Here is a 12,587-nt window from a genome sequence, read left to right as displayed (position 1 = left end):
GTAGTATATAAAGGAATAAGTTTAGTTTTAGTATTCACTTCTTTTTCGTAAGGTTGCCACTGGGTACAATTCAGCGTATTCAGATTTGGTATTGACTTCAATTGGAATCAGGGCAGTGTCAATTGTGAGTTCTTGAGGTGACCCATCGGGGAAGCCTAACCTTTGTAATAATGAATCAGATGCCAAGGAAACGTAGATGGACCCATCACCCACAGTGAATGTTACACAAGTATCATCCAATTGTATCACATTGTATAGTTCAAGTCGACTCTCCTTATACGCCAACACAACCAAGCATGACGTACGTTCAACCAAAACGACAAAGTACTTCTCTCCCTGATACTCTACAAATTCAATCTTGGTTACACTAATCTCCTTTGGTGAATCCTCGGATCTATATTTTTCAGGCGGGAAATGCTCATCAGTCAAAAACGGCTCCACAATACTCTTCAAATCAATCTTGGTCAAGAGCTCCCCCGTATACCAATTCCACATAAACAAATAATCATCACCACCACCAGAAACCAAAACGTCACCATCATCAACTAAACAAAGCTGCGACACAAACTCCTCATGGCCATGCAAAAACAGCTTAATCACATACGCCTTGGGGAAATTCGATACTCGAATATGTTCATCGCGATCACTAGTTATCAAAAATGGCTTTTTATCGTGAACACCAACAACCACATCCGTCAACATGCTAACGTGGCCCAAGATGGGCACCAAATCCTTTTCCAATACCGGTGGGTTCAGATCAATGGGCACAGTATACGCATCACCAAACTTGTCTGCGACGATAGCGACATTATCGTATGTAGTTATAGCATATGGACGCTTTGGCATTGGTTGTCGTTTACTCAATGTCAAGATATTGGCATCATTGGTGAAATCAAGCGTGAATATAAGCACCGACTTGTCTGAATCAGTAGATGCAACAAGATGCGACTCAGTTAATGCGAGACATTTAATGTGGTTGTAAATTTGCACCTTGGCGGATATTTGTTTACCGGTTCTTCTCTCCAATTGATGGTTTCGATGTGATGATTGTTGATCATCGAACCAGTGGCCAATTACTTTGCCCGTGGATGCATCGTAGACGAGGATATGGTTTTGGACAGCTGCGTAGATGAGATTTCCTTGCTTGTTCGCTAGGAGGAGTTGGAATGGGTGCTTCATGAAGGTAGAGCTTTAGAAAGATGAATGAGAAAGATGAATGGTGGTGGGGAGATGCTCATTGCAAAAAAAAAAAAAAAAAATTAAATTAAATAAAAATTAAATTGAATCTCGTATTTTTCTTATGCTACTATGTAATGCTATTGACTTACCACCACCCACTTGTCCAGCTTGATTTAGACTTACTCTCACGCTTAGTCTCAGGGACCTCTGTCTTATTCTCGTTTCCTGAGATTCCTACTTTTTCAAACCCTTTAACTAATTCATCTTGATTTTCCTTCTTGGCTGTAGTAGTGGTAGGTACATCATCAACAATAAATTTGTGTGCCTTCTTGGGCTGCTGCTGCTCCTCTGTGATGGTAGTTGTTGTTGTTGTTGCTGTACCTGCTGCCCCTGTTGTCCCTGCAGGTGGGTAAAACGCAAAAGAATTGAAAAAATTGGCGATATTTTTTTTATTCAATGATCCTGACAGTTTCAAAGTATGTCCAATGTGTATTGGATCAATGAAATTAAATATAAATTCATCAGCCATTGCATGCCAAATGTGGAAGTTTTCAGTCTTTTCCCATGCACGTAAATAATACTTGTTAAAATCATCAATTAATCCTTCATTCGGATCATCTGCTGAAAAGCCCGGTGGTGGTTGATTAAATCGTTTGGCATATTGATGGTATCTCATTGTTGATATTAATGAATTTATGTAATCTTCAAATTGGTATCGGATGTAATCATCATTACCAATATAATCTTTAGAATCAGGATGGATTGTGCTTATTAAATGATTAATGAATTTTTTATCTTGGTGAGTTAGTGAAAGATAATCGGGTATTGATAATGTCTTTGGGTAAGTGACTTCATTCGTATCTAAATTGATTAATAAATCGACTCCATATAATGTCGCCTGGTTAACAAACAACAAATTGGAACATCCAATCATGAAGGACCCCACTTTCAATTCACTCAATTGTTGCAAAGGTACATATGGATTCCAAAATGAGTTTTTCGTATTAAAAATTTGTAAAGGTAAGCCAAAAAATCTCAACATTGATGCTCGATTATTTGATATTAATGATTGTGGTTTTTGTAAAGGCCCATTTGTTTCAACATAATCTATTAATGGACACCCTGAATCATCTAAATTATTGATTAAATTAGGTATTAGTGAAACCAAGTTATTTTGAAATTGTGCCAAACTTTCCAAATTATCAGTTGAATAAATGAGAATCTTCTTTTCAAGTAATAAAGCTTTAAAAATGACCATAAAGTTGGATTTGAATTTCAATATTGATGATCGTAAATCTAAATTGACATAATACTCTTCTTCTTGTTCAAGATTAATTTGTAGCACATTATCCACTAGTTTGAACTGACTGTTTAAATTATCAAATAAATTATCCAACACCTCGGTATTTTGTAAACTTTCTTGCAAGAAATAACTCTTTGTAATGATGGACAATTTTTCTTTAATTTTGGTGAATATTGGTTGCTTACGAACAATTACAACCACGGCTTTTTGAACAATTGATCGAGTAATATCTTTATTTCGTTCTCGTTCTTCAGCTGATAATTGACTAGTGCGTACTTGTCGTACACATGAACATCCAAATAAAGTTTTCAAATGACGTGGATCTCCTTTGAACCCATTCAATGCATCAAAATCATCAATTGATTTACCTTGGTCGAAATCGTAGACGAGATTGAAATTCAGAAACGTTTCCTCAAATAAATGAGATCCATCTGGTAAAGCTTGGAATGGGATATTACGGAATAAATCGGGTGTATAACTGGGATGATAGTTTGATCTCCACCATTGTATTTCTGGACCTCGTTGATGATGGAAATCAACAACACACATGGCAAATACCATATCGTCTTCTCTTTCAGTTGTATGTTCACTATTGTTGCCACTTTTGACAGAAACTAGAGATTGTACTGATTCGCTATGACGTTTAATTGGCAACATCTTAATCTGTATTGATTTCTTTCTTCCAATTGGTGATTGTGATTCTGATTCCAATGGCTTTTTAACTTCTTCAGTAGATATATTCCGATGAGATCCAAGTCGGATGGGTCGACACTGAAATCCGCCGTCTTCTGAGGGCGTGCAAACGCCAGCAGGGGCACTTGGTCGACGTTTATCTGGGGAAAATGAAAAAAATGCTGGTGGTGTGGTGCCCAAGACACTGCTTGATGACAGGGACGTAGACGATAGCCGATCTCGATGTTTTGCTAGTCTTAGTGGGCGTAGGTCCCCATTAGATGTAGGTGCTGCTGATCCTCCTGCTGCTCCTGCACCTACTGATGAGGAAGATGCACCGAATCTGCTTTTTGTTGGAGTAGACGACGTTGAGAATGATGATGATGTTGTAGTAGTATTTGCAGAAGTAATAGATTCCTGTGCTTGTGAATTTGTAGGAGAAATCTCGGTTTCTTTCCAAAGGTTATTATTATCGTCTTCTTCTAGTGACATGTACGGGGGATATACAGGCTTTGAATGTAGTAAACCTATTTCCTTCCTGTTTTTTTTTGATTATGTTCTTTTATACTGTTATGCTCCTGAAATATTGGTATAGAAATAGATTTAATTTAAAAATTGTGCATGAACAACAACAGAACAAAAACAGATTAATGAATTTTTTTTTTTTTTTGTTTTTTTTGTATTTTCGCTCTTATGTTTAAAACGGTTGTTATTATTATCTTCTTTCTTTTTGTTGCATATCGGTTATATACGAGAATAATTACGCGTTAAAGAGGATTGAGGTAGAGGATAGAATGGCTCAGAAAAGTATTGCAGTATATTGGATTGAATTAATTGAAAGCATCAAGAGTATAGTTTTCTGATTATAGCTGAGGCGCTTAAAAACCACTCGTCAAAAAAAAAAAAAAAGAAGGAAAAGTCGATTGAGAAAAAATTGTTGAGGTCAGGTATTTAACAGAAGATACTCTCTTGAGTGATAGAGCTAGGCTATCACACGCGTTCTTCAATAAATGTAAATTTTTTGAATTGAATGTAGTTGTGTACTGTTTTTTTGCATCAATTTGGGTGCAAAAAAAATAACACAAGCGTGGGAAGACGCTAGCTCTCCATGGCACAGTAAAAAAACAATCACAGTTTAAAAGAATCTGCTGTTAAATAGGTAGTGATATTGTAAAGGGAGTAGAACAAAAAAAAAAAACTAATGACATCTCAAATGGGTGTGCTTGTGTGAAGCACACGTTAGCATTGGGTCTAAGAAACAACCACAGATGAATATCCATAGACAACTGGTGTTGTGTTAGGCTAGAGTTAAAGTTTCAAATACTATACAACTTATGCAACTGAGTATATACAGGGAGAAGTGTCCAATAGTATGCCGTGTCTCAGCCTTACATCAAAAGCCTGGGATGACACAAAGAAATGTACGTAAATGATTTTTTTTTTTTTCATAACAGTCTTTTGCTGTTTGATTCTTTGAAAAAAGAAGTCAATAATTTATATAGAGTCCATCCATAGTCTACTACTGTTTACACTTTGAATATCTAGTTATAAAGTATTTAAGCTGTATAGTTGCTTAGTTGGTATATGTTATGTTTTAAAAATAGAAGTATTATAATAGCCGCCAAAGCGAGATGAAGCAAAAAGAAAAAAACTGTTCTATAAATAGACTGACTGATTAGCACTTTCAACACCAATAGCAAAAACACACTTTTAGAAACCACTTCTTCTTCTTCTCTCTTCTTCTCTCTTCTTTCTTCTTTCTTCTTCTCATCATAGCATTCACACATGATTACTCCTCATCAACATACCGTCACTGATACAGTGGACATCATCAAACGATTCCCATTCTACTATGACGGAGATGATGATGATGGTTGGTACACATGGAGATGGCTCTTGTGGCTCTTGGTCTTGGTACCAATATTTTTCATAATACTAATGTACTGCTTGAGGAGGAGGAGATCAACAACTAGCGTTTACTACCCACCACATGAGCTGAACCAGCAATATTATCAAACTCAACAACAGCCGCCGCCACCAGGTTATGTCCCACCTGAATACCCACAAACTTATCAAACTGGTGGTTACAACCACTATGGAAATCCAGATTATGCCAACTATGGACCATCGAATGGTACTAGATCCCAACAACAAGGGTATTATCCAACTAGTCAACAAGAGTATAATGGAGGTGGAGGAGGAGGAGATTATTTCCGACCTGAAGGACCACCTCCAGCGCATACCAAATCATAGAGCTGGTTTACTTAGTGGTTAGTTATATTTCAGTTTTGTATAATATACATGTTCTTTATATATATAAGAATACCTCCTCTTTTAGAAAGTGCCCTTTGTTGCAATGGCAGGATCTAAACACCGCCAAAAGTTCCTATCTCTTTTTCTCTCGGAATTTTCCGCAAGTAAATTTTACCCGATCCCCAGAAAAATCTAAAAAGCTTTAAAGATACAGAAAAATCCCACCTTTCTTCACTACTTTTCGAAACCTCAGTCTTCTCTCCACCAAATATGACATTTGCTCAAGGATCACCATTCCCAGAAGGTGTCAAATTCGCCTATATTCCAATCAACACCAACGACACACGTCTCATTGACCCTTTGAAATGTCAACAGCCACTCCAACTCAAACTCGATGAAATAATCAGCTACCTCGCCACTACACAACAATCGAAAGTTCTCATTGTATCAGTACCTGGAGCATGGACTCCTACATGTGGAGAAATACACGTGCCACCTTATTTGCAAAACATCGCCTCATTAGGATCAAATGGTGTAGGTTGTGTAATTGTCCTTGCTTCAAATGATCCATTTGTTGTAAACAGTTGGGGTAAAGTGTTGATTAAACAATTTTACAATGTCGATGATAACAAGAAGGGAGTTATGCCCAAGATTGTATTTGCTAATGATGTTGATGGTTTTAGTCGCAAGAATGGCTTGGCTGCTGATGTTGGTGGGTTTTCGAGAAATAAGCGGTATGCTGCTGTTATTGATTGCAAGACGAGAAATGTCGAGTACCTTGGTGTTGAAACTGAGAGAAAGGTTGATAAGTCTGGGTATGAGGCGGTATTGGCGAAATTGTAATACATATACAAGTGTTAATGAATGTTAATTCTATTGAAGATGGCCATTCACACTACTGTAGGAGAAGGGTTATTTGTAGAGCCTTGTGACAAGTTGCTTGTTTCATTCAATTGCAACTGCAACTGCAACTGCAGTTGGCAAGCATGCGAGCGACACAAGATATGCCAGCGGATGTAATCTATTCTTCTCCTCCTATACACCTTTTCCATTGAAACCTCAACTTACACTAAAGTAAACAAATTACATTACTTAAGTTACGTTCACCACTTCAATTACGTGTTCGTGTCCTATGGTCCACCCCACACCCACACCCACACCCACACTTTGCACCCAAATTGCAAAAAAAATGCACACACATCTCTCCCACGTTTATACCAAAAGCGTATGAAAAATTGTCTGTCTGGGTTTTTTAAAACATTCTATGGAATTCTGCACCTGTACTTTCATTACGTAATTAAAAAAAAGTACTGCATATTAATGTTAACACAAGCAATACAAAGAAAATTTTGGTAAACTGCGCACGCCTCCTTTTCTCTCGTACAGAGGTGTAAGGAGTCAGACAGACAAAAAAAATTCAGTAGACTCCGCCGCAGTAGCACTACATATAACAAATAATGGCCAATTTCAGTTCCACTTTGAAAGCAGAGATACACACCAATTTCCAACATGCCAATAAGCTTAAGAGCTGCTACTATTATTCAATTGAGTTGACAAAGACCATCCGTCCTCAACTTTTTCTTTTCTTTTTTGGTTGCTGGTTTTTCTAAGCGGGATGTTGCTTTCCCACAATTTTTGTGTCTGAAAATAAAAAAACAAAAAAAAAAAAAATGTCCGACATATAAGCATTAAGTTAACCCAAAATAAATTGCATCTCTCCCTCTCAATTCCCAAACCCGACGCCGAAATTTACCATTTAAATACGCCATCAAATTCCTTCAGTCTCAATTGAGCAAATATCCCAACGCTTTTTCTCTTCTTTTTTCTCTTTTTCCCCCACTAACTCAATTGCAATTGATTATTCCACACCCAATTTCCTATATTAAACCATGAGTAACAACGTATATTTCGATGTTTCCGCTGACGGCCAACCATTGGGCAGAATCAGCTTCAAATTATACAATGACGTTGTCCCCAAAACCGCTGAAAATTTCCGTGCATTAGCCACCGGTGAAAAGGGTTTTGGCTACAAAGGTTCAATTTTCCACAGAGTCATTCCTCAATTTATGTTGCAAGGTGGTGATTTTACCAATTTCAATGGAACTGGAGGTAAATCAATTTACGGAACCAAGTTTGCTGATGAGAACTTTGCCAAGAAGCATGAGAAGCCTGGTTTGTTGTCTATGGCTAATGCTGGTCCAAATACTAATGGATCACAATTTTTCATTACTACTGTGCCATGTCCTTGGTTGGATGGTAAACATGTTGTTTTTGGTGAGGTTACTGATGGATTTGATGTTGTTAAGAAGATTGAATCTTTTGGTTCTGGAAGTGGTGCTACTTCTAAGAAGATTGCTATTGACAATTCTGGTGAATTGTAAAGGAGAAAATAAAAGAAGGTCTCTCTGATTACTTTAGTTTTTACGTAACTGAATGAACAAAAAAAAAGATAAGATTATTTCTTTAGGACTGAATTTACCTTTGTAGAGAGATGATTTAATTGAGGCGTAGAGGAGAATAGTGGAGTGTATTGAGGTTTGTATTGGATGGATCAAACAAAAGTTAGTATTCATGGCCCTCAATTAATGTATAAATGTTACTAGTTTGATGTGAGACCAAAGGGAAGAGTTATCTCTATACCCTCCACTTGAAGAGAAGAATGGATTCTAAATCCGTATACTATGTTATAGAGCAATGGTTGCAAATATAAAATAAGACTTCTAAATTTTGTTTGTTTCTTCTTCATTGACGTCATAGAGATATGCAAAAAGTTTTACCACTGAATAAACTTAGTAAATACACATATATACTAAATCTAATCCCATAGCCAAATAACATACAAACATCATAAGCTTACATTTGAAATACGTTGTTGTTGTTGTTGTTGTTGTTGTAGTTGAAAACCTTCTTGATACCCCTCCTTTTTCCAAATCCATCTTTTCATAAACTACGTCTTCTCCTTCTTCTCCTTGTTCTCCCTCTTCTTCTTCTTCGTAAACCGTAATCAACTCATAAATCACATATTGATAAATAAGATACAATTTCTGTGAATAAACAGCAAACAAGTATATCCAATTAGCAACATCCAACGAAGTAAACCAGTTAAAGTTAGTAGCGAGGGTAGAAGCACTTGCATTCATCAAAGTATTTGATGATGATGATGTGGTGGTGGTGGTGGTGGTGGTGGTAAAAAATGGGACATTAATGAAAAGAAACGAGTTTGTGATAAAAAATGGTAAAATATTGTTATTACACTCTTTTAAGAGTTTATAAATTGACTTATTATTATTAGATGAAGGTGTAGTAGTGGAAGATGATGTGGTTGTTGTTGCAGAAATGAATAAAATGATAAATGGTAAAATCAATTGTAATGAAGCTAGTATTTGCAACAAACGAGGAAACTGATTAAAATAGATTGAAATAAAGTAAATTGCACATACAACTTGAGTAATGAAAAACACCACTTCTTTATTGAGAATGAACCTTGATTTAGGAAGTGTATTGTGTGACACTGTGCTAGTGGTGGTGGCGGTGTTACTGTTTCTGTTGACAAAACGGTAGATAAATACAAGGTTGATAAAGTTTGAAAGTATGTCAAAAAAATAGCCATAAGCAGCGGTAGCTGTTGTGTTTGTAGTAGTGGTAGTAGTAGTATTGATTGGTTCTCCATCTAGGTATCCATTAATTGTATTCTCCTCCACCACCAGTGATGAAGGAAAAGCAGAAGTAGTAGTAGTAGTAGTGGTTGCTGTTGTTGTTGTTGTTGGTTGAGTTGTCAGCTGTATTAGATGTACAATAATAAATGAAATGATGATTGTTGATGATAGTATTGGGTTATGTAAACCATTACACATGTATTTGTTTAGTATATTGATAAACTTGCGATGGTAAGGGGTGGTGGTAGTAGTAGTTGTAGTAGTACTAGTAGAACTAGTCATGGTTGTTTTCCTGTAGAGTATGTATATATATATATATATGCCTTTTCAGGTATTGAGTATTTTGAAAAGATAGGTTTTCTCTACTGTTTCTTTTTGTTGAGATATGTATATGTTTATATAGTTTTTAGTTCTTACTTACTTACTTGTATATACATATGTGATGTTGGAAGGGCTATTGAGGTTTTTGTGATAATTGCGGGTATACATGCAAATATAAACAGTATTACTATTTATTATTATTTAACTGTTTTGTGATATGTATATTGTTTTACTCCTTCAACAACAACAACACAATACAATTTGGTGAAAAAAAGTAGTAAGTATAATGATATGATTCTATCCAATAGGAGTACAGTCTTCTACTAAAAAAAACTAACCAACTATATACTCTATTACAGAGTATCTGTGCTTTTAGTAGAGTAAGTTTAAGTTAAAAAATAGATTGGAGCAGCATAACATAAATTGTAAAAAAAAGAAGAGTTTTGATAGTTTTTGTACAAGCACGTGGGTACACATATACCAATATATAATAATAATATAATACACGAAACATGACAACATCACACAAAACATACCAATAATATACAATATACAATATACAATATGCACTACACTAATACACTACTCCTCGTTGTCTGAACAATAGGGGTGTAAGGTATACGTCAAAACAAAACAAAACAAAACAAAACAAAACAAAACAAAACAAAACAAACTACTATTGTTTTTGTTTGTTATGTATGGTTTAAAAACTAGTTGGTAGTGACTGTTTTTGTTTCTGTTGAATTGGGGGTATAAACGTGGGCCGGGTGTAAAGTAAAAGTAAAGTTTAAAAACCCTTCCGCTCTTTTAGTGTAATTGTGTATTTTGTAGTTTATATATAGTTTATAGTTTAATTACCAAATCAAGAAACACACACATAAATTAAAATAAAAAATAATAAAATAAAAATATTACACCACGTGCTCAAATATCAGAACAACAACAACAACAATAAAATTAAACTATCTACTAGAGAGATAATTTATAACACTACTACTCACATAATACATAATCTCACTTTATAAACTAAAACATCAAAAATATATAACTAACTAACTTTCTTTTTAACTCCCCTTACTCTCTCTCTCTGTGTGTCTTTCCTCTTCTTTGCTTTCCTTTTTTTAAGTAAGCGCATATGCATTTACGAAAGAACGAAACAGGTAGCGTTAATAACCTAAAATATGTTTTTTGTACTGTATAAGCCTTTGCATCGCTAATCCTACGCACCGCTAATCCTATGCACCGCTAATCCTCTCTTTCTTACAATTTTTTTTGTAACTAAGGCGGGTTGGCCATTGCCACAGATTCATCTCAAGTAGCTACAATATATTTGCTCATTTATTTGCCACACCGAGAATCTTATTCTTTTAAACTAATTTGTTATATATACATTTACATATCATCTCTCTTCTAACAAAATTAAAACTGCAATGACGCAAAATATATATAAGAGTACACACAAAACATTTCTTTTGTCGTAAAAACAAACAAAATACGACACGACACAAGTATCAGTCTAACGAAGTTGTTTCTCTATTACATATATTTCTTAAGTTGCCGACACTACTTAGCTTATGACATCTTACTACTACTATTCCTGAAATACAGTACTCTGTACTTTTGCATTGCAGGTAATCTCTTATTACAACTTTTCTCTTATCTCCTCAAGATTCACATGAAAGGGGAATATCTGAATAACTCAAACTCAACTGACATGGACTCAACACACTCTCACTTGCCGTTTTAAAAGTAAAAGCCAAGAAACTCAGCCACTTGGTATAAGTATAATGTACATGGGGTCTAGCCTCTTTATTATTCTTTGTAAAGAAACACAATCTATATATGTATATTCTATTTCTTTTATACGAGAGTGCAACAAAATGTTTTCTTGGCAACGATCACAAATTATCTCACAAATCAAATCAAATTGATGTTCATTGTCTCTACTACTACTACTACTACCACCACCACCACCAGTAGTCACACGAGTTATAAAAATAGAAACATAGAAACAAAAAATAAGTTAAAAATCTAAGCCATCATCATCATCTACAACAGGAGGAAGAGGAAGAGGAGTAGAAGGAGCAGTGTCACAATACGAGCTTTTCACTAAAGCTACCTTCAAATATTCAAAGAAGTAAAAAAGGTGTTGCTATATTTAGAGCATAGGATTAGCCCATCCCCACCCCATCCCCCCTTGTAGTTCTATATATAGAAATGGGAGGGGGGGGTAAAACCATCTTTTTAAATTTGATTTGAGATCTGAGGGAACGAAGCATAGAAGGGGCTTATTAATATTTGGTCCCGTTCAACGGCATAAATACCTCAATTACATTTTTTTTACATTTCTATATATATATATAAATCTATTTTTAAACCAATATAGTAAAAAGCATACAAAGTATGTGCTTTTTTTCTTTTCTTTTTTTCTTTTTTTATTTCAAAATTATGGGGCGTGTCAATGATTGGTGATATGAAGTGTTGCTTAAGATGCTGAGTGATACAAGGTTTTCAGTTGTATATATATATATATATATATGGTCTTCTTTTTATTTCTTGGTGATCTATCATCACTGTCGTATATTATATTTTTTTTTTGTAACTATTTTTAGCAACAGCCACACAAAAAAAAAAGAAATTTTTTTTTTTTTGTTTTACTTTTGAAGTAAAGGGCTATACAAAGGTAAGCTAATTTTAGATATTATTGACATTTTGTGTAACATCCATCATCTTGTTTGTATGTAAAAAAGGTTGTGATCAAACCAAAGAGCTGTGTAGTTGTACTAGTCCAATATCCGGTATTAGAGACTACGCAGCACAATTGATTTTTCTATTCTATTTGACTACAATTATTATTGTTGCTATAAAAGCAACTTTAATGATAACGTGTCGTCCCCCCTTACTTAATCCAAACCCGCTTGCTCTCTTATTGTCAAAGAGAACAATAGGCTATTGTTTACCAGAAGGACAAAGAAAATGAAGAGAAAAGAAAAGGAAACTGGTGACATTTGTGCTCTCCATCAAGTGTATATGCCGCAATAGCGGCTAATATCTATCTTTTGACGAGGCTGTGGTCTCCTTAGTCTGTTTTTTTGTCTTCCCCTAATTGCAGTGGGGATGATGATGAAGAGGTGTATATCTTAGATATCTATAATTAGATTAGGAAAAAGAGAAGGGACAAAAACGGAAAGAACTGGCTGCTA

The 12,587-nt window shown here is 35.2% G+C and overlaps 5 protein-coding genes across 5 annotated transcripts; 3 read left to right on the top strand and 2 right to left on the bottom strand. All coding sequences in view use genetic code 12, as the record gives it.

The window, feature by feature from the left end:
• Positions 1–27: 27 nt before the first annotated feature.
• Positions 28–3,646, bottom strand: I9W82_003229 (uncharacterized protein; the record flags this gene model as incomplete). Its single annotated transcript, XM_067692172.1, has 2 exons — positions 28–1,151; positions 1,363–3,646. The coding sequence occupies 2 exons, from the start codon at positions 3,644–3,646 to the stop codon at positions 28–30; spliced, it is 3,408 nt and encodes a 1,135-aa protein (XP_067548578.1).
• Positions 3,647–4,939: 1,293 nt separating this feature from the next.
• On the top strand, positions 4,940–5,407 carry I9W82_003228 (uncharacterized protein; the record flags this gene model as incomplete). Its single annotated transcript, XM_067692171.1, has 1 exon — positions 4,940–5,407. The coding sequence occupies one exon, from the start codon at positions 4,940–4,942 to the stop codon at positions 5,405–5,407; it is 468 nt and encodes a 155-aa protein (XP_067548577.1).
• A 270-nt stretch (positions 5,408–5,677) lies between these two features.
• AHP2 (Ahp2p) lies at positions 5,678–6,250 on the top strand (the record flags this gene model as incomplete). Its single annotated transcript, XM_067692170.1, has 1 exon — positions 5,678–6,250. The coding sequence occupies one exon, from the start codon at positions 5,678–5,680 to the stop codon at positions 6,248–6,250; it is 573 nt and encodes a 190-aa protein (XP_067548576.1).
• A 1,046-nt stretch (positions 6,251–7,296) lies between these two features.
• On the top strand, positions 7,297–7,788 carry CYP1 (peptidylprolyl isomerase; the record flags this gene model as incomplete). The annotated part of the gene is made up of 1 exon (XM_067692169.1): positions 7,297–7,788. The coding sequence occupies one exon, from the start codon at positions 7,297–7,299 to the stop codon at positions 7,786–7,788; it is 492 nt and encodes a 163-aa protein (XP_067548575.1).
• A 408-nt stretch (positions 7,789–8,196) lies between these two features.
• Positions 8,197–9,345, bottom strand: I9W82_003225 (uncharacterized protein; the record flags this gene model as incomplete). Its single annotated transcript, XM_067692168.1, has 1 exon — positions 8,197–9,345. The coding sequence occupies one exon, from the start codon at positions 9,343–9,345 to the stop codon at positions 8,197–8,199; it is 1,149 nt and encodes a 382-aa protein (XP_067548574.1).
• Positions 9,346–12,587: the final 3,242 nt, after the last annotated feature.

This window comes from Candida metapsilosis (genome assembly GCF_017655625.1).
Source record: "Candida metapsilosis strain BP57 chromosome Unknown scaffold3, whole genome shotgun sequence".
Taxonomy (NCBI): domain Eukaryota; kingdom Fungi; phylum Ascomycota; class Pichiomycetes; order Serinales; family Debaryomycetaceae; genus Lodderomyces; species Lodderomyces metapsilosis.
The sequence above is the reverse complement of the archived record's forward strand: the minus strand, read 5'-3'. Positions and strand labels throughout refer to the sequence as shown.